General features: G+C 39.3%; 13 protein-coding genes across 13 annotated transcripts; 8 read left to right on the top strand and 5 right to left on the bottom strand.

Annotated features, from left to right (window-relative positions):
• Positions 1-227: 227 nt before the first annotated feature.
• Positions 228-1,703, top strand: NESG_01320 (N2,N2-dimethylguanosine tRNA methyltransferase; the record flags this gene model as incomplete). The annotated part of the gene is made up of 1 exon (XM_053048954.1): positions 228-1,703. One exon carries the CDS (start codon positions 228-230, stop codon positions 1,701-1,703), a length of 1,476 nt encoding a protein of 491 aa, XP_052904759.1.
• Positions 1,704-1,772: 69 nt separating this feature from the next.
• NESG_01319 (uncharacterized protein) lies at positions 1,773-3,167 on the top strand (the record flags this gene model as incomplete). The annotated part of the gene is made up of 1 exon (XM_053048953.1): positions 1,773-3,167. One exon carries the CDS (start codon positions 1,773-1,775, stop codon positions 3,165-3,167), a length of 1,395 nt encoding a protein of 464 aa, XP_052904758.1.
• Positions 3,168-3,651: 484 nt separating this feature from the next.
• On the bottom strand, positions 3,652-6,267 carry NESG_01318 (uncharacterized protein; the record flags this gene model as incomplete). The annotated part of the gene is made up of 1 exon (XM_053048952.1): positions 3,652-6,267. The coding sequence occupies one exon, from the start codon at positions 6,265-6,267 to the stop codon at positions 3,652-3,654; it is 2,616 nt and encodes an 871-aa protein (XP_052904757.1).
• Positions 6,268-8,406: 2,139 nt separating this feature from the next.
• NESG_01317 (uncharacterized protein) lies at positions 8,407-9,171 on the top strand (the record flags this gene model as incomplete). The annotated part of the gene is made up of 1 exon (XM_053048951.1): positions 8,407-9,171. One exon carries the CDS (start codon positions 8,407-8,409, stop codon positions 9,169-9,171), a length of 765 nt encoding a protein of 254 aa, XP_052904756.1.
• Positions 9,172-10,022: 851 nt separating this feature from the next.
• Positions 10,023-12,926, bottom strand: NESG_01316 (uncharacterized protein; the record flags this gene model as incomplete). The annotated part of the gene is made up of 1 exon (XM_053048950.1): positions 10,023-12,926. The coding sequence occupies one exon, from the start codon at positions 12,924-12,926 to the stop codon at positions 10,023-10,025; it is 2,904 nt and encodes a 967-aa protein (XP_052904755.1).
• Positions 12,927-12,965: 39 nt separating this feature from the next.
• On the top strand, positions 12,966-13,502 carry NESG_01315 (uncharacterized protein; the record flags this gene model as incomplete). Its single annotated transcript, XM_053048949.1, has 1 exon — positions 12,966-13,502. One exon carries the CDS (start codon positions 12,966-12,968, stop codon positions 13,500-13,502), a length of 537 nt encoding a protein of 178 aa, XP_052904754.1.
• Positions 13,503-13,571: 69 nt separating this feature from the next.
• On the top strand, positions 13,572-15,662 carry NESG_01314 (uncharacterized protein; the record flags this gene model as incomplete). The annotated part of the gene is made up of 1 exon (XM_053048948.1): positions 13,572-15,662. The coding sequence occupies one exon, from the start codon at positions 13,572-13,574 to the stop codon at positions 15,660-15,662; it is 2,091 nt and encodes a 696-aa protein (XP_052904753.1).
• A 211-nt stretch (positions 15,663-15,873) lies between these two features.
• Positions 15,874-18,612, bottom strand: NESG_01313 (uncharacterized protein; the record flags this gene model as incomplete). Its single annotated transcript, XM_053048947.1, has 1 exon — positions 15,874-18,612. One exon carries the CDS (start codon positions 18,610-18,612, stop codon positions 15,874-15,876), a length of 2,739 nt encoding a protein of 912 aa, XP_052904752.1.
• Positions 18,613-18,650: 38 nt separating this feature from the next.
• NESG_01312 (uncharacterized protein) lies at positions 18,651-20,678 on the top strand (the record flags this gene model as incomplete). Its single annotated transcript, XM_053048946.1, has 1 exon — positions 18,651-20,678. The coding sequence occupies one exon, from the start codon at positions 18,651-18,653 to the stop codon at positions 20,676-20,678; it is 2,028 nt and encodes a 675-aa protein (XP_052904751.1).
• A 374-nt stretch (positions 20,679-21,052) lies between these two features.
• On the top strand, positions 21,053-21,424 carry NESG_01311 (uncharacterized protein; the record flags this gene model as incomplete). Its single annotated transcript, XM_053048945.1, has 1 exon — positions 21,053-21,424. The coding sequence occupies one exon, from the start codon at positions 21,053-21,055 to the stop codon at positions 21,422-21,424; it is 372 nt and encodes a 123-aa protein (XP_052904750.1).
• Positions 21,425-21,561: 137 nt separating this feature from the next.
• On the top strand, positions 21,562-22,437 carry NESG_01310 (uncharacterized protein; the record flags this gene model as incomplete). Its single annotated transcript, XM_053048944.1, has 1 exon — positions 21,562-22,437. The coding sequence occupies one exon, from the start codon at positions 21,562-21,564 to the stop codon at positions 22,435-22,437; it is 876 nt and encodes a 291-aa protein (XP_052904749.1).
• A 2,538-nt stretch (positions 22,438-24,975) lies between these two features.
• On the bottom strand, positions 24,976-26,121 carry NESG_01309 (uncharacterized protein; the record flags this gene model as incomplete). Its single annotated transcript, XM_053048943.1, has 1 exon — positions 24,976-26,121. The coding sequence occupies one exon, from the start codon at positions 26,119-26,121 to the stop codon at positions 24,976-24,978; it is 1,146 nt and encodes a 381-aa protein (XP_052904748.1).
• Positions 26,122-26,737: 616 nt separating this feature from the next.
• Positions 26,738-27,460, bottom strand: NESG_01308 (uncharacterized protein; the record flags this gene model as incomplete). The annotated part of the gene is made up of 1 exon (XM_053048942.1): positions 26,738-27,460. The coding sequence occupies one exon, from the start codon at positions 27,458-27,460 to the stop codon at positions 26,738-26,740; it is 723 nt and encodes a 240-aa protein (XP_052904747.1).
• Between the last annotated feature and the right edge of the window lie 406 nt (positions 27,461-27,866).

The raw sequence follows: 27,866 nt of genomic DNA, 5'->3' as shown, positions 1-27,866 counted from the left end.
ACTATAGAACAAAGCAGCATTAAAGGAGTATTTCTAAGAATAATCATTACAAATTTTGTGGGCTCTATATGACAACACAAATAAAAGCTGCTATTATATGTTTGAACCCAGTAGTTTGTACATGTAATGTGCCGCAATCCATCTCTGTTATTTAACTGATAGAAATTCTGGTATACTGTACTCTACTCTCTATATTCAGAGCAGAATATTTTTCACTTTTATTCCAAATGGATACAGATGCCAAGAGTTTCGGAACCATTGAAGAGAATGGCACTGTGATTGAAGGAGGTGCATTCTACAATCCAGCACAGAAGTTCAACAGATCGCTTACCATTCAAATAATCAATAGCTATATAAAAACCTCAGCCAAAGAGGGAATAGTACTGCTTGAGTGCATGTCAGCTACCGGTCTTAGAGGGATAAGATATGTAAAGGAGCTGCGCGGGAAAAATACTATTGTAATGAACGACATATCCACTGCAGCATGCAACAACATAGTGGCCAACTGTATTGCCAATGGCATACTAGCAGACCTCAGCAAGCCAGTTTCAAGCGAGAATGGGACGGTTGAGGTGCAGAATGAAGACTGCCGATCTCTTATGCTTTGCCGAAAGAAAGTGTTTGATGTAATTGATATAGATCCCTTCGGCACCTGCTCGCCATATATTGAAACGGCTCTAGAAGGAATTGCAGACGGCGGGCTTCTGTGCGTGACATCAACTGACACAAAAGTGCTTTTTGACAAGCCGCCTGAGTCATGCTATAAGTACTATGGCTCTGTCTCCATGAATAATTCTTACTCGCATGAGCTAGCTGTAAGAGTGATTCTGTCATATATCTCACGGAGTGCTGCAAAGGCGGGGATGTACATTGAGCCACTGGTCAGCATGTCTATGGACTTTTTTATTCGAGTGTTTGTCCGGGTCGGCCGCAGCAAGCAGAAGTCAAACCACTGTTTGCTTCAGAACAGCCAATACTTTCTGTGCGCCTGTCTTAATAGACAAGCCCTGCCTATTCTGCAAAAAGACAGCACAAAAGAGGCATATCGGCATGTGAAGATAGCTGCGTCTACAGAGTGCAGGATGTGCAAAAGACATCTTGGTCTATATGGACCGTTCTGGACAGGTCCTTTGCATGATAAGTCGTTTTTGCAGGAGGTAATCAACAGCATACCAAAGGCGGATATTGAGAGCAAGACAGGAGGGATCAAGGAAAGTGCACATACACCCACGCAGATAAACAGAAGAATACACGGAATGCTCTCAATGGCCAGGGACGAGATTGATACTATCTTTTACCACTTTATTCCCGCGATCTCATCTGTGCTGTCCTTCCCTGTTCCTCCCCTTCCGCAGATCATTTCATTTTTGCATGCACACGATATTAAGGTGTCCTTAACACACTGCAAGCCAAATTCAATTAAAGCCACAGGGGATATTGAGTACGTGTATGCAGCAGTCATACTCTACTATAAGTCAGTAAAGCCCGAAATATACGCACTGTACGAAGACAGACTTACAGGAAAGAGACAGGACATAGACAGAAACACGCATAATTTAATGGTATATATGAATGCCTACATAGAAGAAAATGGATTAAAAAGTAAATTTGAGGTAGATGATGAGGCAATAGAGATAACCTCCAAAAAGTACTTGAAGTTTCAGGATAAAAGTGGGCTTGGATGGGGTCCCATGAAAAGATAGAGGTTTTAATAAAGATATCCGGAATAGTCCAAAAACTATTTAAGAGTTTTAGTTTTTTTAGATTTCTGCATGAACAAGCGAAGATATAGGGACGAAGAATCTGGGCAAAGAGCGGAAGAAAGAAAGCCAGTGGGTGAATCAGAAATATACGAAATGATGCTTAAAAAGGTACGGCTTCTTAAAGAGCACGAACTGAAACTAGTCACAACGAAAGTGCCATATGAAGAATACTTTCGCCAATACTATGAAGTGTGGCTGCAGGATAAAATAATGAACGGGCTCTTTAAAAGCATCTGGTATATGGAAAAGGACCTGTGGATGCTTCAGTCGCACGCTGACGCCTTTATGGAATTTCGGGACTTTATTGCACACCACCGGACGAGCATTCGCCTGGAAACAGAGAACAAAGCATGCCTATTGCAGACGGAGCTTTTTGATAAGTTCAGAGCAGAGTCTGAGGTGTCTGCGCCTGTTGTTGTGATCAAGGGTATTGGGGAAAAGGCTGTTATTCGAGAGCTTCTGGAGAAGATCCAAAAGGTGGTTGAGGTCACTGAGTGGGCAATGTCTCAGGCAGGGGGAACGCCTGAAAGTTTCCAAAAAACTCTCTATCTCAGAACAGAGATGGACATATCTGAGTTTAAAAAGGCAGTAAAGGAGTTAATTCCTGAGGAGTCTATTTTAACTGTGCAGTATCTTCCAACTGCGGGAATGAGCCGTGGCATAAAGGAGGTGGGCCGCCAGTTTATGGACAAGTACTCTCTAATTGAAACAGAAAAACAGGCAAAGAACATTCTGCTGCGCATGTCAGAACTATTCGGGGTGCCTGATGTTTATAAAATAGTGTGCTCTCTGGAAAGCAAAGTGCAAAAAGAAGAGATAATTGATTTGTATATCCTTGCGCTTAGAAAGATCTTTAACTTCTGCTACTACTGCGGAGTAAAGTACGATAACCCATACGAAATGGTCTTTAAGTGCGGCCTTTATCATCTAAGAAACAATAATGTGTTGGACGAGTCCAGCCCAGTGGAATACAGAAAGTTTATCAGCCACTTTGAGATAGATCGAATGGGGTATCTAAAGAGTATACCACAGGAGCTTAGTGTTAGTCTGTTTTATGTTGAGAAACAGGATAACAACGAAATAGAATGCAAGTACTGCAACAAGAAGTTTGGAAGTATTGAGTTTTTTGAAAAGCATTTGGAGAGAAAGAAGCATAAAGCACATGAGATGAGTATCAAGCTACACAGTGACTTTATAAAGTGCATTCATTCGCTCAACTATCAGCTTATTCATGAGATTGAAAGAAGGTATTTAAAGATTCCATTTCAGCTGTATAACTACATGTGTGTAAATATGGATGCAAAAGAGCAAGAGACCGACTATAGCAATTTAGAAAAGAAGTATCCAATCTTAGAGACCAACATGCCAATTTCTATTGAAGAGTTTAGTGTGAACGAGCTGTAAACCAATAAACAGACAAAATAAGCTGGTTTAAATGAAAAGTTATATTCTTTATACATGCAGTGTATTTACCTGCACACATCATATGCATTGCACATTCACGCTATGTTCAAGTAAAAAGCCTAGAATAAAGCTGTAAGCATCCTGGGCTATACAGTATTTAGGATGCATTATTTTTATGCCACTATTGCTGCATCTCTGCTATTATACTTTATATGTATGTAAATGTAGGTATGCTAGGATGTTTTGCTAGAAAGGGTTTTTTCTAAAAGGCTTACTTTTTATACCCACTACTAAATAAGAATAAAATCCATAATTAAGTTTATTTAAAATTATGAATATATATGCTAGCTAACTTAAGCAGTTACTATTGGCTTAAAAAAGCTTGGATAGCGCATATATGAGGACTGTGGAACTGGCGCAAGCCATGCTAAGAGAGAACTTGTTATAAATAGTGGTAGAAAGAATGCAGACCATGCATTTTCTTTTATCCTACATCTGGATTTGCAGATTGGTGGGGGGCACCATCGTCTGTCTCTGCTGCGCCATTCTTTACTTCAAAGTATGTGTCCATAGTATCCTTTACTATTGTAAGCGCAGTTAAGTCAAGCTCTAGTCTATTTATTCCGTTCTCTTCTGGACGATCGTTTTCTTGCGCTTTAGAGTTATAATCGTTATCGTTTTCTTCGGGACGCGAATCATCCTCATAGTTATAATCGCTTTCATCATCAATATCAATCACATCATCTGCAGCACAAAGAGATGACATAGTGCTGATGACCTTGTATTTTGCATTCATCAGGACATATTGGTCTATCATGGACTTTATGTTTTGTGAAATTGTTTTCTCATACAGTCCAGGGAAAAAGTGTGAGCTGATGTGCGGATCACTTATTGGGTAGTCTGTGTGCAGCATTCCCAAATAAATAAGCTTTTTCTGAATATTGGTCTGCATGGTCAAAAAAAGCTTAATTATTGCTTCAAAGTAATTATTATATATAATATCATAATTGGTGTTTGTGCTGTTCATCGTAGCGCTTAGTGCGGCCTCTGTTTCCTTGCTTGTTCTCACAGAAATAGATAATGAGTCGTTCAGTTCCTTAGAAGAAATTCCTGTTATATTCTGCAGAAGATTAACCAGCTCTTGTGCATTAGAAATCACTGTCTGTTGAAACATATTGTTATTATTGTGTATAGTTGGCTCAAAAAGATTAGAGTCTAGAAAAAGATTCCAGTTAACACTAGACTTGGGGTTGGGTGTGTCGAATATGTAAACTGCAGACATAACAGTTGCTAGCCTATTGAGAATTTGTATGTCTGTGTCTGACTCAATTCCGTCTCTATTCTTGGTTGCGGGGTGGCTTTTTATTTCCCGAAGCGTTGATATCATATCCATCGCCATGTTCAATGTTATATTGGTCTTTTTTTTCTTGTATTCTATATCCTCTTCCAGTGTTGGGGTGTTCGGAGGAACTAAGTTATACATATGGGATGCAGGGTTGTTTTTATTAACCACTTCGTCACTTGCTATATTATATTTATTCACCATATCTATTAGATGCCTATAGCATAGAGTATAGTTTTTTGTGTTGTGTATGGTATACCTTTTAAATAGCAAAAAATCTGATTTCAGCAGATTATCGTATTCCCAGTCCATATGCCCATACAGTATTTTTTTCTCTATGCTTCTTTTTATATTATCTGCTGTTCTTGACCTCACTTCCATATTGGCTGGTTTGTTATATTTTATAATTGGTCTTTCGTTCATAGTCTTATGTAGATCTAGAGTAGGCTTTACTTTATTAACATCCTGATTCAATGGAAATTGATGACTCAGCATTTCTGCTATTGTTTTTTTTTCTGTCTGGTACTTTCCTCTGGTGACTTTCAATAATGTCCGGATGCCATTTATTGCATTATTATACTTTAGTATGAGCTTTTTTAATATTTCCTTGGAAAAGCCAATATAATGCTGCCACTTTTGCTTTGTGCTACTGCTAAAAGAAACGTCATTTGTGTTTAGATGTTCATATCCTGCAAGTATACGGGTCTCCAATTCCGCATCAATTTGTACTATAATATCTTTATATGTAACGTATAGATAGTTAACAACATCCAAGAGCTTATCTAGATTGTCTGTCTTCTTTACCACGTAATAGTAGTTGTTTGGGGAGCTGTAAATACCCAAGATATTATTCAGCATATTTGTGTACTCCACTACTTTGGGTGTTTTCATACTTTTTTCTACCCACCCTGAATTGGCAATAAAGTCATTTATTTGGTATAATTGAATGTAGACGCTGTTTATGAGGTATTCCAGCTTTAAATTTTTTTTTCTTTCTGTATTTATGCTATTCTTTAGAAAGTTTATGTTTTTAATGTCAATCTGCGCGTTGGACTGTTTTTCTTGATCAAATTTGTAATTATCATATTCATTTTTAATTCTGGTGTATGCACTTTTTAGCTCTAGGTGGTTCTCTTTAATGTACACCTGAAATGAATATATCGCATCTTCAATCTGTTTGTGCTCCTGCATTAGCATTCCCTTTAGTATTGTGTTGAGTGTGAGCATGGTGTCTCTTATTTTATAAAGATCTTTTCTTTTTGGCAATTCCAATCTGTTTATTTCTTTCTGAATGGTTTCTATTTTCAGCCCAATTCTAGTGCAGGAATATTTTTTTTGTTTAAAATAATCCCACAGAGATGTCTTTGGCATGCTTCTTCTAGTTTCAATGTCAATGTCAAAAAGTTCTTTATATATACTTCCTTGTCTAATTACAAAGTATTTAAATGGGTCTGACATGACTATTGGCGCCATGTTCATGTTTATAAAGGGCTTGTAGTTGCATTCCTTTGTATATTCATACATGTCATCTATCTGCATCAAATTTAGATCCAAAATATAATCAACATTGGAATCTCCCAATATTACATCCATTGTATTAGTTGGGCACAGCACTGTTCTGTTAGAAGTAGAAGCAGACCAATCCTCTTTGGAATTTAACAGCGCTCCTGGCTTGGTAGTCATGGGCTGCTGCTGTATAAGAGCAGTGGTGCTCATTATTATAGAAATAAACCATGTAAAAATCTTATCTAGCCTCATGCTTAGAAGAATAAATATTTTAAATATAAACGCTATCTATTTGATATATTTCAAGCGATTATAAATGGAGTTTATGCAAAGATCATTCCTTCTGTTGTATAATCAGCGTAGCATCGGACAATATACATGTTATTGTTAACAATAACGAATTAAATTAAAGACTAAACTATTTAAAGAGTTTAATTCTCAAATAAATACTAAAGTTTAGCAATGACACTCTCTATGAATTTAAGTAGTAATGAAAAGAAGCAGGCAGACACCTGAAAGATTTAGAAAGTTAAAGAGAGGTTGAAAATAAGTTACTGCAAAAATGGCTGCCACAGTAGGACATCGAAATGATACTAAGACCTGCTTACAAACGCCAAGAAACAGGAAGAGTGAACCGTACACTTAGAGCAGCATGCTATAATCTGCATGCGCATTTTCTATCCATTCAGCTGCATTTATACAAGATTTATATATGTTTTATATATTTATCCTGCACTCTCTATCTCTAATCTACCTCTTCTGTGCAATGCCTCCATTCTTCTGTCTATGTGTTCTTATTATCCTTTCTTCTACATCTTTGCAAAAATAAACTCTACAATATTCGTACTACCACTACTGTTCAGAAGGGTTTGTTTCTTCTAAAAAAAAGATAAAGACACACGAAAATCAGAAAACTGCACTTTTTGAAGAACCACTCTCAGCAAACACTCAGCGCAATGTAGAAAGCTGAATAAACTCCGCATTACACGCCAGCCACATAAAGAACAAAAAGGCTCTGCCCAGACATGAAAACCTATGCGTACCTATACATGCATACCACACATGATATACATACACGTATATACATACTATACACATGCAATATGTATGCAATATGTATACTGATAGAGACACATCAGAAGTAGACAAGAATGTATTACTCAAGCATGCCATGCAAGTGCCAAGACACAAGCTGTCTACCTCACCTACCCATCTACATATACTTTCCTACATCAGCAGGTCTTCCCCCAGTGCCTGCTGCACATGTCTTGTACACACTCTCCCACTATATTAATTTTTCGTCATATTACCCTCTGAGGAGCGCAATTCGCACATAGGACGGGATATACACCGCAATTAAGTAAACAAACAGCAGAACGTGGTCTAGAGCGCACTTAGAAGGGCCCAATGCACATATTTCCCAATTTGATCATTTTTTGGGGGTATTTAAGGAGCACGCACTCTGCATTTCAGAACACCAGGAGAGCTGCATCTGTCTCACGGCGCAGTGCAGCAGGAGAGGGCTGGCTAGGAGGTGGCAGGAGCAAGCCGGCACTAACCCTGCCGGTGGGTCGTCCACTATTATCATTCCCTTCGGGGTAGCCTATAAGGCCATATGGAGTAGCTTGGATGCCAACTTTGTCATTAGGAAATTCCGCGCATGTTCTTTTTACCTTGATGCTTGTACATTTAATATTTAGAGCCGCTGCGTTGTCTAAGCCGAAGTGGCACTGAACTATGCGTGCACTGGACTTCCCTGCTCCTGTCCTCAGCACCGACTGGCCCTCTCCTCTGCGCAGCGCGCGCGATGGCCTGCCGTGCTGTCTGCAGCGCTCCGGCAAACAGCAGCATGCGCGGGCCGCTGGGTTCTCAGGCCAGTCGCAAGACGCCGCTCTCCCTGCATATGCAGCAGCTAACCACTACATGTGTATGCAGCGAGCGAAGATGTGCTGTGTGCAGGCAGTACATGGCGCCCGTACATGGCCGGTACACGCTATTATTAATAAACAGCCGCTCCCGATCTGCCTGCTGCCTTGCTGTACTGTGTCCGCCCTTTGTGTGCTCAACTAATATTCCTTGTCCGCAAGCCTCGAATGGCTTTTTATCTTAAACTCTTTTACTGTGCTGCTAATTTTCCTTGGAGCAGTAGTGGGAATAAAATGTTTCTTTTGGTAAGCAATGGCCAAGCAAGCGCTGTTTGCGAATAGCTATGTGGTTACATAGATATAGCACTTGCATGCATTTTACTAGTTGCTAATAAGTGTGCATTGGGCTGAGAGACATTTTATGGCTGGAATGTCGTAATAGGTAATACAACTTTCCTAAAACGTACATATTATAATTATAATTACGACTAAGGACTTATATATATAGTAAAATTCATAAGAATGTATGTATATTGGAGAATACATTCGTAACTCGCTTGAAGTACAGTTTAGAAACACGTATCTTCGCATTAGAAATCTATGCGTATATAGGCTGCACAAAAAATCATACTTTTCAACGATTTTAAACATAATATACAATATTATACTGACTCTTGTGCTATTTAGTAGCACAGAATGCATGATTTACTTCTTTTTTGGGTCTCTTCCAATATACTCCTTTTCGGAGCTGTACTATAGACTACGCCCAGCTGCATGGAACACATTTGACAAGGACATTATGCAGTTTCTATATCTTATGACAGCATTTTTTTGCATATTCTTTGAGCTTTTTGTCCAAGTGGCTATTTTCCAGAAACTAGTGGTGGGGTATCTTCATACTGTGATGGAGGGGTCTTTTCTAAACTATGCATTTGGATTCCTCTTCTACCTGGGGTGCATAATACTCGGGTGTGCCCTTCATTTGATTGTTATATCAGAGTTAGCTAACCTGCTGGATCTGATAAGAATTAAAACTCTTCTAGGAAAGGTGGCTATTGGGGCTATTATTGCAGGGCTGCTATTCCTAATGATTCAAGAATACATACTAGTCAACAAAGCGGCAAAAAAGAAAAAGAAGACAGCATTTACACTTAGATTTTATATGTCTTTGCTTGTTGTTAGCATTATTATGATGCTGATTTGGTTTGGAATTGACTTAGGCATTCCTTTATACACGTATATTTCAGGCATAGCTAGAAGTGAAATGAAGAATGTTTTCAATTTAAACTAAAGTGTAGAGAAAGCTAGAATAGGCAAGAGTAAGCCATTTTAAAGGCATTTTTCTGCTCAAAAATGCTCAATTTAAGATAATTTCGGGCAATTGGGTTCACATTTAGTTAACTTACATCTATATTCTGGATGCAATCACAGAAGTATAAAATAGTCTAAGTATTTAAGCAAGGAGGCTTCTCAGTAAGATTTATCTATGTATTTGACATATAAAGAAATAGCTGAACAAGTAAGTTGGATGGCCCTGGAGATAGAAATATAGAAGCTATTTGTAGAATTCCCACCCACGTACATTTAGTAGGCAGCGTTAAAATTAATTAATTTGCATACAAGTATTTCTACTTAGGTACTTTAGAAAAGTAATAAAATTATTATAGTACAGTAGGATAATGTCTAAGAATATGCTGCAGTGCTACTGACAGCAGAATATATTTATTATTTGTACGTATTTTTCATTCATTTTGTCCTGTCATATAGCTGAAGATAAATCCAGTGATATTTAATAGCACAGCCCAAGATAGTTAATAGGAGCGTGCAATTGAATTACTTCATTCATATTCGATGGATTTCTAAAATATTATCGAAAGCTAAGTTTTATCCTCAGGATGTATAAGTATGGATTTTAGGCAAAGAAGGATTCTATGAATAGTACCCACAGATCTATTGGTATCTTCGATTATTAGCGATATTATGTGTATTCCAGTAGTGTTAGAGCAGTATTTGCTAAGAAATACTATGACTTATACGGATTATAAATGTATATACCTAGCAATAAAGCTATCTAAAGTTCCTAATGCTAAAAAGTCAACAGGCCTGCCTGTATGGCTGATTTATTAATAGGTTAATTACTTACTAAAGAATTAACGATAGAGCAGAAATTTTATCTATATTACTCGCAATGCACGGTTTTTTGTCTGTAAATGTTTCTACTTTCAAGGAAGAAAGAAGCTCTTCATCTGCAAATATGCGGATATCAGAAGTACCCGCCTGAGTATCTGGAAAGCCTGCACCAAAGAAATCATTGGCAAAATCCCTGCCCACTAGCTCTATTTTATAAACACTTCCTGTCTCTGTCTGAACCAACAGAGTATCGGATCTGCCTATGAGTGATAGAGAGGCTCTTTCTATATGCGCAACCCCGGAAGGCAGTGAAATAGAAAGGATTTTGTGCAGCTGCTGGCTGCCTTTCCTTTGGAGAAGCACAAGAGAGCCTCTGTTTTCATGAGCATACCCCATAAGAAAGAACTCACTATTAAACACACCAATCACTTTATGGTGATTTTTAACTCTGTCTACATAGAAAAGCGGGGGGTTTGCGAGAGAAGTAATGCCCTTCTTTAAGTCAATTTTGTACAGCTTAATTTGAGAAAGTGCATACTCCACCAAGTGCTTATTGCACACTTCATATCGACTGTTTGCATTGCTGCATAGATAAACATTGTTTATAGCGCTTTCTACAAACCCAGTCTTTGTTACTTTGTATGCAATGAGGCCATTTGATGTGCTGCAGTACACTATGCTTCCGTACTTAGAAATTCCCAGAATTCTTACGCCTTTAAATGAGATGGATTCAATTTGCACTATCTTATTTCCCCTTACGCGCAGTGCAACTAGCTCAGATTCATCTGCCCGATTTATGGCTATGCATATTTTGCTACCTACCAGCGCTGAGTACACTGAGTAAATATGACTCCATCTCACCTCATCCAGATATTTATGCCCAAACAGTGAAATACTTACACAAAACTCGGCAGAAAGCATTGTATTAACCATCCTTCTATGCCTGCTAATAACCAATGTTTGGTTTTCTACATCAATTACATCGACTGCATCGAGGCCTCTAACCTCCTTGGCGTTTACTGCGCGGACCTTTATGTACTCAGGAGTCTCAAACAAATTGTATATATCAACATAATGCGCAGTGTGCCTTGAACTATAGCGATATGCTAAATAGGTACTGCTACTCTTGTCAATTGTATTAACCTGGTTTTTGCCTCTGTCTATGTGCTGTGCAATGACCTCATCATGCTGCCTGGATATGAGAACCGTGCCACCATCTGTATTTATCATAATACTGTCTTCATAATATGCTCTGTCTTTAATGATGACCGATCCAATCTTAATATTTCTGCTGGTTAGCTTATCATTATCTATATACCACAGGCTGCCATTATATCTCTGCAGTAGATATTCTGCATCACTAAGCGCTATGCACATGCATCCAGAAAACAAAAGAGTATCAGAGTAAACAACCTCTAGAAGACTATTAACATGGATTACCTTAGCTACATCCTCCTCGCAGACCATAATTCTACTGTTATATATACTTAAAGAAGCTGGCGCATACTCTCTTCCAAGAAGCTTAAATGCTCCTGTCGATAAGCTGTACAAATACACACCGTCTGCAGATGCATACACTAGCAAATCTCTATGCACATCTGCGAACACAATCTCGTTTTCGTGTGAATGCTCTTCAGCTAGGACATTTTTGCTTTTATTCTTTGATAACTGCGTGTCCTTACAAAGCAAGCATTCTGCGCTAATATTCGAGTGTGTGTATGTCAAAAGCCTTCCTGATCTGCACAGAATGTGAACCTTGTTATTGCACAAATATGCTGCCAAGGCGTCAGTGCAGGGAATCATAGTTTGAGTTACACCACAGCTATTCTGCACTTCTATTCTACTCTTATACCGTATAACAAAGTAGGTTTCATTCTTCAAGAGCTGCACAGGCTCCTCTTTTATTTGCATCTTGTTTGCACGTTCTTTATACTTTCTTATAAGCTTACAAGCTTCAGTTGATCTGCCTCTCTGCTCAATTAGCTGCACACTAGTATTTCTGGTATCAGTAGCCTTCACTTTTACTACCATGCAGCCCTTTTTTAGAACACCGCTGTCTTCATCCTGCACAGCCTCTGTGTCTGCTTCGCTTGATACGACACAGATGTCACCAAGCTTGTTGTATAGATATAGATCTTTCTCTATGTTTATCATCCCCTGCGCAATGATCTTTGGGCGGGCATATTGAACAATACAAAATTTCTCTACATCTATATAGCACAGCTCATTAGTTAGTAAGCTAAGCACACACATCCCATTCATAACGATGCCTGCCCGAACAAGCGCCCCAGCAAAGCACATCGTTTTGGTGGGCGCACTTGTATTGTGCAGGGTTATTTTATCAGGCTCGATCAGCAGCACCTCCTTGTTCTGCAGACTGTATATCTTGTACACCGTGCTTGGAACAGAAAACTGCAACGTTTCTTCAAGCCGGTCCTGTGTGCTCAGCACCCGAACTACATTTTGATTGTGCGAGCTGAGGAGTAGTAAAAATTCGCTGCTTTCAGCATGGCATATCTCCATTGATAGTATTTTGTGTCCATAGGGGGTGTATCTAAGGATCTCTGTTGTTTTCAGGTTATAAATTATCACTTCATTCTCTGATAATATTAATATTTTATTATCTTTGATCCAGCTGCATTTTACAGTTAACTCCTGCAGATCAAACAAAACCGGAACTATCTCCAAGTCGGATAGAAGTCTGTTTTTAATTATATAAATAGCCTTATCAGTTAGCGCGTATATCGCAGACTCATTTGATAGCGCCCACTTGATATTGCAGGGCAGCTTTATCTTTTCATGGGTGTCTAGGAATTCTATCACATTCTCATGCACAAAATACAAAGAATGGTTGTGCACCCCGCAGCATGTAAGCATGCCAGACTTGCTTATTTGTTCAAGAAAGAGGCTTGCCATAAATATTTAAAAAAACTTTACACAAAAAGTAGTTTTATAATGAATGCTTCTCAAGCTATAGAAAAGGTTGCTGAGATTGATAAGCCAGAAGGATCTCTTCTCTCAGTGCACTATTCAAATAAGACAAACGCCATATACTCAATATTCCACTGCGACTCGCCAACACCTAAAGTAGAAATCGAGTCCCAGCAAAAGCTTGCAAGCATAAAGGCAATTATGGAAAGGATTCTAACATGCGTTATAGCGCCCCATGAAAGATTTTCATACAGATTTCACATCCACGTCCTTTCTCTAGCAGAAAATGCAATGGACATATGCACAGACCTAGTCACTGGGCTTTGCGCTTTAATGACCGCCATGCATATTGAGCTAACAGACACTCTTATTGCATACACCAGAGCGTATGAAGCTGGGTCTGCCTGGGTCTGCAAAAGATATTTTGCAAACGATGTGGTGTATATGAAAATGCTTGGGCACATGTCCCAAAGCAATGTGCTGAATGCAATAGAATATATGCCTTTCGAAGAAATGGAAGAGTTTAGATCTTTACACAAAATGTGTTCTTTTAATAAATAGCCCTGAATAATGAGGTGGCAGCACAAACATAAACATATCTTGGTTTGTTTTCATTGCTTTTTTAATTTAATGGGACAGGAAAAACAGAGTTGGCTTAGAAATGTGTTTGATTCTGAATACTTCGTATTTTGGATGGCTTTGACATGTCTCTCTCGGTATAAAGAGAAAGCAATACACCAGTATCTATGCTACAAAATATATCAGACTAAAAGGGAAGAGGCAGTTGTGTACTACCCGCAGCTTTTCCATCTGATGATGGTGGAGGAGGGGGATCTGTGGAACCGGCCTATATTTAGAATGCTGCACAAAATATCACGCAACGATCGGCACTTTGCAACTGTTTTGAGCATGTATTCGCTTTCTGTTTCTGACTCGTACAAAATCGGGCAGGCCAAAGAAAAGACAAAGTACAAAATATGCCTGGAGTTCAGCAGGATAATTGCACACCCCGCGCTGCCATGCATAAAGCCTCGGCACCACAAAACACAAAGAACCATTTACACAAAGTTTCTGCAGATGACATATGGCTCTAAGGTGGGGCTGTCTCCAAGCATAGAACATATGCTAAGCCAGCAAAAGCAGTTTTATTCTCTGGCAGAGTCCCAGGCGCGAAGAAAGCAGGAGGCAAAATACTCTGTTACCTCAGCTCTTGCCTCAATGCTGTCAGGCCTGGCTGCTGTGGCAGATTTGCACCAGCACACATACCTTCTCGATGTGTCCTTGAGCAATCGAATCTATCCAACAAAAAAAGTCCTGTACAAGCACCAGGGTGATGCCGTGGAGCGAAAGATTGCAAAAGAGTCGCCAGAGGCGAGCTTCATAAACAAGCTAAATTTTATATCAAATTCGCTCATCTCCATTCCAAGACACATGCGCGAGCAGGCATTTATCACTGAGCTAAACCTACTTAATTTGTATCTGCCGCACACCGTGTGTCTTTCAATGTTCTGCCCAGGAAGTGCGCATATGAGCATACTCAAAGTATCAGTGGACCTATCTAAAACACTAGACTCTGCGACTAGGGCACCATTTATGCTAGTATATGAGGTGGCAAAGGAGTCTGACGTCCTGCAGAAGCTACAGCTAACAGACCTGCCTGCATCCAAGGAAAAAGCATCGTTGCATTTCACAGACAAAAAACAAGAGACAAAGGAAAGAGTATTTAAAACAGCAATAAAAATATTAGGAGGGCTTAAGGAGCTGGACTCCAGCGCGCATGTGGATATGGATATTCTATCGATAAAAACACGGGTTATCAAAAAAATATACTGCATGCACACTCCTCAGTATATTGTGCCTGCAAATGCAAAATATGTGGATGAGTGGAAGGTTGCTGTGGAGGCAGTTAGAAAGAAGTCAAAGTATAGAAGCCTGGAGGGGTGGGGCGTTGGCTCTCTGATCATCAAGACAGGCTCAGATATGAAGCAAGAGCAGCTTGCATCGCAGATATTAGGAATTATAGAAAGCATTTGGGCCCAGGAAAAGACAGGACTCTTCCTAAATCCATATAAAACAATGGTTACCGGGCGGAGCTCTGGTATGATAGAGACTATCCAGGGCGCCAAGTCAATCCATCAGATTAAAAAGCATCTTAAAGAGAGAGGAGGCGGACAAAGCATTATGGATTACTTTATAGAGAATTGGGAAAGTACAATAGAGGAGGCACGGGAGACCTTCTTTAAAAGCCTGGTTGCATACTCCCTGGTTTCATACATTCTCCAGATAAAAGACAGGCATAATGGAAACATTCTGATTGGAAGCAAAGGAGAGCTCTTCCATATAGACTTTGGATTTGTGTTGGGTGCACACCCGGGCTTCTATTCTGTTGAGTCTGCACCATTCAAGTTCTCAATTGAATATGCGGAGGTCGCCGGGAAGGATCGTATGGGCAGATTTAAAAGTGAGTTTCTTAAAGGATTTTTATCTCTAAGGAAAAACATGGACCACATAATAATTTTAGTGGAGAGTGTTGCCAAGTCTGGAGGGATTCTTTCAATTACACATGCCTCTGTGCACTCGCTGCGCGAAAGATTTCAGCCAGGACTAACAATCGAAGAGTTCTCCGAGAACGTATCTGACATAGTGGATAGAGGCATGAAAAATGTTTTCACTGATATATATGACTCATTACAATACTATACGCAGGGATATTGTAAATAAATATAATATGGAGTAAAAGTGCGTAGTGGCTAAATAAATTAGAGGTATTAGATACTTCTTTCTGTTTTTTGAAATGCGCCGCCAGCCCATTCAATATACAATGCAGTTTGCATTCTAGATGCGCAAAAAACTGGCGGCTGTGCGCTGTCTCTTTTTTTGTTAAATGCGCGCAAGGCCGGGCAGACTTATATTTAATGTTACTTTATATTTATTATTTCTGTTGAATCAGAGTTATGATCTTTTGTCTGTCTGATTCAGGCAGAGCTCTCCAAGCGCTTGCAATGACTGTTCCCTGTCCTAAGCTGCATATGTTTTTTGCATAGTCAAATGGATTGATGGCGTCAAGCGGGGTTTCAAAGGAAGGATCTTCATCAAAGCACTGGGCGTCTCCATACTCGCTGTCTCCTTCTTGGTTGTAGTCCTCATCCTCTCCGCTGTTCTTTAGAGCTTCCCTGCGAGAAAGCGCCCCTGGGAAAGCCTCAATCACAAATATGAATATTTTCATGAGCTGCTCAACAGATATCTGCGGGGGAAGCGTGTTTTCTGGCTGGGAGAAAAGAACTCCTGTGAAAAGCAGTAGAAGCTTGAGGTCGTGCACTCTTTCAAACTTCTTGTAGGTTGACTCTAAGCTGCTCATAATAAATGTAAGACTGTTTGTTTTCTGAAGATGCGCCAGCGTCTCGCCTGGCATGAGAATTGCAGAGCACAGAACAATCTCAACTGCAGAAATAAGAGATCCAACAGCGGTGATCATTTCCTTGTCCGAAAGTACTAGGGAAATGGCGGCCTTAATAAATCCACTGAGCTTGTCACCCAGAGCCTGTGGCATGTTCAAAAGAATGCTTTCAATTATTCTGCACAGGTATGGGAAGTCGTAGTCTGTGATGGCATCCTGCATCATCTCGCTAAGAATAGAGAATATTGGCTCAATGTACTTAACCATATTCTCCTTTCCATACGTGATAAAGTTGTCAAACACACTGGAAAGCTCGTTAATATATATGACCAGGTCGTCCATAGGCATTTTCAGAATCAGCTCAAATATTTCATACATGCCGTCTACAGACTTAAGACAGTATGAGCATGATACTAAGAGAGAGAAGAGGTCTGGGAAGAAGTCTGGGTAGTTTGTTCCCACTATTAGCACCATTCTCTTAATGGGCACCATCATGGCCTGCATACTCTCTGGCGCCTTCTCTAATGATTCAATTAGAGTAATAATGGTTCGGATGTACCCATCTATCACCTCATACCGCTCCTCTGGCTCTTCTTCCTTCTCCTCTACACTCTGCTTCATCAGCTGGATAACAGAGGTGCAGATTGCCTCTGAGATGGCTGGTGCGATATCCCGTGCTTCTTCTGGGCACTGCATAATCACGTCCTCAAGAGCAATTGCAAGAGCCTCGATCTGTATCTTGTTTGAGAGGTCTAGAAGAAGCTTGATGAACCCTGGGATCGTTCCCTTAAGGCGCTCGCATATCACTGGGTCTGTCAGCAGATGTGGCAGGCAGAGGATGCTTTCCACAACCACCCCGATGTCCTTGGATCTAACAGCAACTGAAAACGCGTCCAGCACAGATGCAGGAATTGCTCTATAGTAGCTCAGATACTGGAGAGTGGAAAACGAAATGTACTGGATAATTGAGTGGGGCGCCTTAATGTCGTTCATCACAATATTAAATACATCTTGGTTTGAGTGGATGTACTTTCCTGCAATTTTGAAGAGGCTTAGCCCTCCAAATCGAAGCCTAATAAGCTCTGGCGTGGGATTAACTGTGTACCCAGATATCTCCCCTATGATTGCATTGACAAGGTATGCAAGTGCCTCTGGTGTGTTGCTGCTCTTCTTTGCGATATCCAAAAATAGATCACTTGCTGTCGTAGAGGCGTTCTTAGTGTATCGTGCCTCGCACTCTCGCATGAAGTCAATCTGGCTGCTTTCCCAGGACTCCTCCAGCTCTTCTGTGAAGGAAACTGCTGGAAGAATGAACCGAGTCGTGATCATTGGCGTGTCGTTTCGAATAATATCCCAGCCTACACTCTTGCTCATAATGTTTCGGATCAGCTCAAAGGAGATTGCTTCAACTGTGGGTGACGCGCCTGTTCGTGTGTACAGAGAAAGAATGTCGATTGTCTTTCTGTAGAGCAGCGCGAGCACATCAGGCCGTGTGAACAGCTCGAACGCAGGAACCGTCTTCTTCTTTTTTGTTTTTTTCAGAAGCCCATTAAGCAGCCTAAAAGACCACTTGACTGTTGAGACGTTCTCATAAAGTGTGTTTATGCACATCTCTATGACAGTTATAACATTCTGCAGGAACATGTGGTCTTTAAACACATTTGGAAGGATGTAGCTCTCGCACGAGTGCCCAAGCACCTTCATACCAAACGCAGCCAGCTCTCCATTTCCCTCTTTTATTGCTGCAACAATGATGTTCATAATGTCTACTCCCACATTGTCCAAAATGCATTCAAAGTGCTTCTCCTCCTTATAGTCTTCAATGAACGAAATTATAACTTTGTTGAGCATCTTTAGCCCAATCATCACCACAGACTTTTCGCTACTTTTTATAAACTCCTCTACCTTCTTAAGAAGGGGCTCACACTTTTCCACCTCTTCTGACTTTAAAATATACTGCAGAGTCACCATGAGCTGCTTTTCTCCTTCTTTTGAAGCTGAGAGCAGAATAAACGGAAATTCCTTAATTATTGTCTCCTTATCAAATCCGTCAATTTGCCAGAACTTTTCTAAGTATCTTCTGAAATACAGTGCAGACAGTAATCTAACCGATGGCTCTTCATCTTTCGATGAGAGGTGCAATAGTCCTGTTAAGAACCCATCATTTCTACTAATTTCGTCAAGGGCTTTCTCTGCTCTTTTTTTTGTCTCCATATCTGGTTTGGTTGTCATAACCACGCAATCTCTTAAATTTACTTCTGGTTTTAATGTCATATATATGTGCTGGGGGTAAATATTTTTTTGTAATTTGTATGTATTGTTTAAATATTGACCGATTCAAAGAAAGCTCTTTTCATATCCAAGAGTATTTAGAAGAAATATACGAGGAGTGCATGAAAAGAGAGACTACCTCTTGCGAATCAATTATTACGGAGCTTGAAAAAATAAAGGAGGCGCTTCACTATAAAGAAGAGGAGATAAAAGACAAAAATATATGCTTTTCTGGGAGAGGGAAAATAGAGGAGCTGGGAAATGCTCTTTCGTCAATTGAGCTCTCGCCAGAAAGCACGCAATTTATCCAGATTATGCAGGAGCGAGATTTAGTTAAGAAGCGAGGAAGATACATTGACTACTGCAGCTTGGTGGAGGAAGACGCCCTTTTAAGCAATGTAGAAAGCAGCGCACAGCTGCTGGAAATTGCAGAGTTTGTGCAGCTTCTTACATGCCTGGCCTCTGCATCTCCTCCTCCTAAGAAAGCCCACAGCGGTATTCTAGAAACTCTTTCGAGCGTGTTTGGGTCTTCTCCGGAAAAGGAAGACAAAGAGGCTTCTAAAACAGCTGCTTTCCAAAACGCGCAGGCCATCAAAGACCTTGATCTCTCCGAAGCAAGCAGCTTGATTGTATCTGAAGAGCTTTTGCACCGGCTGAAAAGGTACAGGAAGAAAATAATCTCTCTTGCAAAAGAAAGCTACTCTTCTGCAATTGAAAAGAACAATCTGGAAGAGGCCATGAAAACAGCAGTGCTATTCTACACGCTTGATCTCAAAACATATCCAATTGAGTGTTTGATAAATAACCAAAAGCCTTTGCCATATACTGCAGCCTTTGTAGCAGATATTGATGTGGTGAAGGACAACGCACTTCCGGACCTAAATCAATATCTCACCGAGGTGGCAGAGCGGATTGAGGAAACAGTGCACATAATAAAAGACATGCTCATCAACAACCACTACATGCTGGATAAAAGCAAAAGCGCGTCTGTGCAAAATCCTGCTGAAATATTCCTTATAATAAAGAAATTGCTGAGCAACTCTTTCTTGCCAGTAACTGCAGCGCTGAACTCAATTGACGATCCTGTGGAATACTTAATAACGCTTGAGACAATTCTTATGCACACTACAATGCTTAAGGACAGAATATGCTACATCCTGCCATGCATAAAGACTCGTCTTAAGAAGCACAGCGTGCTACATATCTCAGAAGATCTTCTGCTTGAAAATGAAACAGCGTCGATGCGGGTGATATTTGATGGGCTGAGTAAAGCTGTTATAACAAAAAAAAGCACTCTGAAATACAAAATAAATGGAGAGGTTCTTACTGCCCTGAAAACACCTCTAGAGGCTGTTTTCCGGTATATGGCATACTGCCATAAAGTTGCTAACCGAAGCGCCAAGCTAGAGTATAGCCCCAAAATTCTGGAGCTTTTGTTCAACTTCCAACTGCGCGGATTTACTTTAATACTTGATGGAGTCTTCAGCAGGAAGTATGCACCATATCTGGGGACTAAGCTGCACCTGGATGTGTACCTGTGCATCAAGAAATACTACAAGAAAGTTCGCACGCAGAGCAATGAAGGATTCATTTCTAGCGTATTGGGGAAGCTTAACCAAATAGAAGCAGAGCGAAATAAGAATATCTCAAGTTCTGAGATGCATTATTTAATAACTAGGTTAGACGATCTTCTTGGCGTGTATAATACAGAAGAGACCATCGATCTTCTCTCATCTTCCTTCAATTACCTGCCAAGCGCTCCCATTTACAAGTCCATAATAAAGGAGACCTTTAATATTTTCTACATAAAAATAAAGGAAAAGGTATATACGCGAACAACTCTCAAAGATGTAAAAAGGTCAATACAATACATCAGTGCGCTATATAAATATAGCAAAACACTGAAGACGCCTGTTGACAAAAGCCTAAAGAGATTGAAGGATCTTTTAGACAGTGCACTAGTGGATGAGTCTGACCTAAATAGAATATTTGACCTAGTCAAAGCAACATCCGAGGAGCAGAAGGTCATTAAAAGAATTCGAGAGAGCATCAACAGCAAAACCCCTTAAGTAATAAAAAAGTTAAAGTTTGTTTCGCTCAGATTGTCACGCAATTTCTCATTCTATAGTTTTACAAGCAATCAGAAAATATAAACATAAAGCAGCACATGTTGTGACTTATATAGCTGAATTAGATGGCTTGGAGGTAATATCAAGAACATTCTGTCTGCTGTCGTATTGTGCATGTATGTGTAAGCGCCTCTAAAAACAACAGAAGAAGAATGCTTAGAAAGATATATGCCCTATTTGAGTTAAATGCTAAAGTGCCAGCAGACTTGCATGCATCTCGTTGTACATGCTAGCATGCAAAGGAAGACTGTTTTCTATTTAGTACGATAGCTAGTTTGGGCATAGTATATAAGTAAAATGTAAATAAAATATTTATGAATGAAGGCGAGCGAGTTAAGCGAGTAGATGACTTGACAAAACTGCTAATTCAGCTCATAAACAATATGAGGGAGGTGTCTGATGGCCTGTACCGGCACACATACGATATAGACACAGAACTGCCGCAGATCAACAAAACAGTCATTAGCAATATAGAAAAAATAGTGAATAGCCTAAAGGAGGATCTTTTTGTGTCTGAAGAGATAGTCTCATATCTAGAAAACAAAGACAGCGATGCAGGAATGCTTCTTGAATATATAGAAGAAAAGGAGCAGGAAATGACAGATCTAAAAAATAAAGCAAACGGAAAGTCTAAATACTTTAAGATGCTTTACAATGGAATTGTTAAATCTCCAGATGCCAAATAAATGTCTACAGCCGTGTGTAATGTGCTTTCTCTGCCCCCCCCCTCACTCTTTAGTGCGCCTACAGCCGATTCTGCGTATAGCATATCCACTGCTAAGAGACGGCTGTCCTATATTTCTGAAAGCTTCATAAATTTTTTATGGGCCTACTGAAGCGTGTGGAGTCACTACCTCTTATATCCACTATTTCTGGGCTAACCAGCAAAGCCACGATTAGATTTCCAAAATATGTGCTAGGCCTGGGAGCATTGCTTGGGGCTGGGGTGCTTGCTAGAAGTACAACAGGGAAGAGAGTATTTAAAGAGCTGTGGGAAGTTGGCTTCAGCGATAAAAAAGGAAGCCCTCTTCCAGCGCAAGAAAAGCCGCTTCCTACAGTCTTTATAGACATAGAAGGCGTTTTAATAATGAAAAGATGGTCTTTTTCAATTCTAGGATATAAGTATAATATACGCCCAAATGCAGACACTTTTTTGTTTCAGCTGTCTAACGAGTATGAAATAGTCGGTGTTTCTTCCATGCCAAACGAAATATCAAACGAAATATTTGCAGTGCTTGACCCGTACGGATGCATAAAGTATAGGATGTACCTGCCACACTCTGACAAGTTAAATCTTAAGGAAACAAACCGAGACGTGCGAAATGTCATTCGAATTAGAGAGCGAGAAACAACAGGCGAAAATGATCTATCGCTTGGTGCATGGAGCGAAGAGAATACCCCAGACGTATTAATGGGGACGCTTGATTTTCTACTAAATATCAAACACTTAGAGTCTAATGACTTTCGAGAGGTTATCAAGTCATATAAAAACCGAGATTTTGTTAAAACATACAGTGAGGTTCAAAAAACCATATATCCTGCAGCACGTCAGTACTTTTTGTTTAGAAGCTCAAACGGAGCAGAAGAGAAGATTGAGAGCATAAATAGAAGTAGAATAGCTGAATATGAGAGAGCAAGAGAGTACATTGAAAATAAGTTGAAAATTGAAAGAATACAATCCAAATCTAAAATAGAGTAGTTTTCTGTGCATACAGATATGAATTCCAGAAAATCTGTGAATTTCTAAACATATAGACGAGTATTTCATTCGGGTTGTATATAAGCTGAAAACCCTGCTGGTTCAATATAGTCTTCTGCTATTAATTGTATTTTTCTGCAGTCTGAATAAAAACTAAATCTGTATAGTGCTGTGTATTTCAGATCACATTTATTCCTATGCTGAATAAAGTGGGCCTTCTTATAGACTAGTATTACATTATTTTATTTCTTTCATACAGTATAAGGATATTTTAAAAGTAAAATTAATACATAAGAAGATTATTCATGGACTACATGTAACTTTCTCCAGATACAAGCATATCCAGAGTTTAACACATACAAGCCCACTAGCTCCCTCTTTTATACTGCAAGCATCCTACACACAGCACCTTCTTTCTCCTTAACAACATTCTTGTTCTTTTCTAAATACTATATACCTATATAACAGCCCTGCCCAAGGTTCTTGTGTCAATGAAGAGATTAATATATAAGGGGGCCTCGGCCTACTGGCCCCCACACCACTTCCCAGCCAGCCCAAATGCTCGCTAGTGGTGCTTTACATCCGCGCTGACCCGCCGCACTGAGTGTTTCCAGACCCGACTGTTATGCGTCTGTGGCTGAGAAGTCTCTCGCACTACGAATAAAAGACAGAGTTTTCGCGTATTTATAGACCGCATTTTATTTTTTTCCTTTTTCGTCAGCAATTTCCCTCTCCGCACTTTTTTGCCCCTGCAAACCGAAGGAAGGTGGCATTTTCTCCGAAATTCCTGTGTTTTGCCCTGCTGAGCGCCCCTGCAAAAAATATTTTCTCAGGTGTTTTTTTTGAGATGGGTCTCCTGGCCAGAAAGGGCGTGCGCATCCATACTGCAGCGAGGAAAGAGACACTCTGCATATGTGTGTGCAGGGCAGAGCTCCTAGAAGGGTAGCTGTGTCCGAGAGGCAGAGACTGCAGATTGATTTATGAAAGGGCCCTACTCTCTATAACTTGCACATGCCATAAAGAGAGCAACAAAAAGAGTGTGTCCACATCTCTCAACTCTGTCTGTACTCTGGCTAGTAGTGCAGTGTGAGGTATTCAAACCAGCCAGTCTGTTTATATCCACTGCTTATGTACTGCATATCACAGTATAGCATCTGTGCTCTGCGCTATACCCTCTGTGTGTGAGGCACACAGCCAGGCTGCGCGAACCCTGCGCAATTTACCCTTACTAGAGCATATTGGGGCTCTCGCCCCCATAGACCGGTCTATATTCACTTTAGAGCGGGTCTTCTTGTATATTAAAAAGTATATGCGCGCTCTTTGGGGATATTGGGGGGCATCCAGAACGGGCAAATTAAGGTCTATTTTCCAAAATATAAGTATAAATAGAGCATAAATCTGTAAAAATATTCCAAAGGAAACACAGGAATCACTTGCTAGTTCTCCTCTATGTGCACTCGCGCACAGGCAGATACCTTAAATTCATCAAGGTAAGTTAAACTCATCACGGCCCGCACTGAAACCTGGGCCTAGCAAGAAGCACTTTAAACTCTTCGCATAGTATTCCTGGCACACACACAAGCCCATCCTGCCTGCACAAAACAGATAAAACAACCCCGCAGACAGGCCCGAATATCCTAAGCTCCTATTAAACTCCTCTAAATGAACTGTCTCTACATGTATATTAACAACACAAGAAACAATAAAGACACATGCATTTACTCCTTTTTTATTTTATTTCTGTACACTGCTTTCTACTTCTGTCCTGTACCTGTATACTTTACTACTACAGAGCAGAGTGTGTGTTGTGATGATGCTACTGTGCAGCACCATTCATAAACAGCCCGAATTCTCTGCAGTGATTTATCATTGCACAAGCACTTCTCTGCTGTGTCTATAAGTTGACTGTGGAGCAAGAGTATGCTGTTTATAGTGTTCTTACATGAATGTATTTACATGCTGCTATACGTGTATTCTTCCTTTGGTATAACCTATAGTATTGCTGCTGTGGCATTCTGGTTGTGTTCTCTATGTGCTGGGCATACATAGCCTGTTTTGTGTATTAAGCTCCTCTGTGTGGTGCCAGCGCCCGGCTGGGTCTTTGAATTGTGCAGTTTTTTTGATTTTCCTGTTCTTTCGTCTTTTTTAGAGGAAATAAGCCTTCTATCTAATATTTACACACGAAATACAGAAGAGTTTATTTTTACATATATATATGGAAAGTAGAAAAAGTGTAAAACATGTGGCATACAAATATAAAGTAAGTAGAAAATATTAATATAAAAGAATGCACTCATTTAGAAGAAGAAAATTGTTGCTTGTGTTGACTTTTCTTCCTTATATTTGATTGCTTTACATATATACTGATCATTTGTACATAAATTTAGAGAGCTTGCAATTCAAACAAATAACTATTTTATTACAGCTAAGAATAATTTAATAAGAAAAACTAGCTATAAAATCCTCCAAGTCTTTACTATGCGCGGATTTGAAATATCTATAATATATTTCTCAATTCTAGCATTTCTTTAAGGTGCTTTATCTCTGTAAATATACATGCCTAGCAAGATTTTCATATTCAGTAGCTTTCTTGTCATACATTAGATACATATTTTTCATTTTAGTTATCTTCAATAGACACTCTTTCTGCATGTTATTTATATTACTTATCTTGGCAATAAGACTTTTTAAGTATGGCTGATATTTTAAGTGCGCTTCTGTCACCACAGTTAATGAAGACAGCCCGTCTACTAGATGCACTTTATAATCAAGCTCTTTTTGCCGCACTGTATAGAATAGAATTTCTCTAGCCAATATAGCTTCTAAGGATTTATGCTCTGCGTCTACTGCCTTTTCATTTTTTTTTTGACAGTCTATTAAGCAGTCTAAATACTTTATATATTGGTCTCTTGAGGAATCAATCTCCTCTTTTTTAATAGAAAGCAAATTTCTATGTTTCATGTGCAGTTCAGAAAAATATACTCTTTCTTGCTCTAACCTTGCTACCTCTAAAGACATTTTCGTGATTTTCTTCATATTTTCATCATATTCTGGGAATTTTCCAGTTGGAATGCATGGCAGGTTTAATAAATAGTATTGTCTAATTATATTTCGTATATTCTGTACTGCTTTTAACTCTTTTAAATATATTAATGTAGCATTGTCTCTTTTTGTATAAATAGAGTTGACTCCTTTATACTCTTCTAGATATACATTTTTTGCAAGAATTGCATCCTGTCTTTTATTTGCCAAAAGTGCTTGTTGTTCTGCAAAAGTTAGTGGTTTTATATTTTTATTCTGTTGAAAAGAGAGCTGTTCATCACTTCTAACATCTAGCTGTTTGCTTAATTCTATATTATCTTTCTTATTATCAACTCCATCAAGCTCTTGTCCGATTTTTATATGACTCTTATAGAGTTTTTTGGCTTGTGTGCTGGCACTGAATTTATTGCTTCTTTCACTGTGTAAAAGCGCAGATTTCTCAAAAGCATTTATTATATCTCGTACTGACGAACCTGTTTTTCTTTCATGCAATACTTGGGGTTTCGATTGTTTTTTTCTATTCCAGGCATCTCTAATTATTTCTGCGCCTTGAACTATATACAAACCGCTCCAAAACATGCAAATGAATCCTACTTGTAGTATAAGAACATTTATGCATAATGCATTTCTTCTGTACTTCATACGAAATCGGATACATTTTATGTTTATAACTATTTCTATAACAGTCATTTTGATGTTTGTTTTAATTTCCCAAAATTTCATCATCTAGATGAAATGCGTATTTTTTGGCATATGGCCTTTATCTCCTAGTTATATATTTTAGAAAGCTAGTAAATAAAAATGAATAATTCATAAAAGAATTGCTCTTAATATTCCTACAGCTATAAAATACTACAAATGGCCACTCTTAGCTAGTTAAAGTTAGATATTTATTGAATTGCATTGCATCTATCGTATCCACTAGACACTACAAGATACAAAACACCTCTGAAGCCCAGAGGCATTCATATAGCCAGGCTTTTCTGAATGCATAGACAGAAATGCCATTATCAAATACCCTTCTTTCTGAATTCATAGTATATGCACATAATTGCAGAACAGCATATGTTTTCGCTATACACACACATGGCCCATACATGTCTTTTCTATGTGCATCTTGCATCATAGCTGTATAAGACATCTTTGGGCACATTTGCATTTTTCTTAAGGGGCTTTTCTCTTTTCATTATAGAAGACATTAAAGTATCTTCAGACACAAAAAGCAAACTAAACATATTTCTTAGTACTGAATGAAAAATTACAAGCTGATGCTTTGGGCAGCATGCACCGTGTGTAGGTTGAATACCAAAGCAACTACAGAGAAGATGAAAAGAATACCCGTGAAAATGGTGGTAGCTGAGACAGGAAGAGAGCCTGTGCTTCTGAGCTTCTTTTTGTAGAACGCAGACACTTCATACTCAACCAAGGAGACCAGAGCAATTAAAGCAGGGAACACATTGGAAGCCGTGATGAGAGCACTTTCTGGGCAGACATACTTTGCAGCAAAGAAAAACGCGTGGGCAAACAGCATGAACGGATACTCAGCAGTAGAAGTGAGAATATTTGTGATGATAAGAGACAGCCATGGGTTGCCGAGAAGCACGCCAGGAATGATCAGAATCAGAGAAAACAGAATGGACACAACTGTGTTCTCAACAGTCCTGAGTTTTCCTTTGTTTTTTCCTTCGCTGTCGTTCCAGGCAACAAAAGTAACTAGAGCAGAAGACAGAACGCAAAGAAGATTCAAAAACCCAGCAATGTCTTTGGAGTGCAGCCTGGATAGAAGGTGGTAGTTGTACAGCATTGCCACAGACAGCACAGAAATAGAAACTATTAACTTGGCAAAATACACAGCAGTTTTATACAAAGATATTTCCTGTCTGTTCAAGGACTGCTCGTCTACCATGACTTGTTTCTGATTGGCTGTCTCTACAATATCAACTGGATCAGTAGTAATTACATAGACTGGTATGTGAATCATTTATGTTTATTCTCGCACAGACCTAATATATACATGTATATGTATGCTTAAGGACTAATTTAATTATAAAAGGTCTATTTTCTATTTAATAAAACTATAGCCTAAGCATTAAAGAATATTAATATACTCATATCCGAGTTTTTTTTGAAAATTAGTCTTAATTTTCTCATTGTGCATTAAAATTTATTTATTTTTGTGTATTTATAGAGGTCTAGGCAGTTGAAAATCAATATAATGATAAACAAGTAGAGTTCTATTGTTAACTGGCAGGACATTCACCCCAATTACTATGATTTCTGGCATCTAAAAGGACATACTCTTCCATAGCATGCTGGCCTATCATGGTTAAATCCAGAAGAAATGGTCAATATCCATCTGCATTTCTGCACTAGAGAGAGTTTTATGC

The sequence above is a fragment of the Nematocida ausubeli genome (genome assembly GCF_000738915.1).
Source record: "Nematocida ausubeli strain ERTm6 chromosome Unknown supercont2.3, whole genome shotgun sequence".
NCBI classification, from domain to species: domain Eukaryota; kingdom Fungi; phylum Microsporidia; genus Nematocida; species Nematocida ausubeli.
This window is presented reverse-complemented; position numbering and strand designations above follow the sequence as displayed.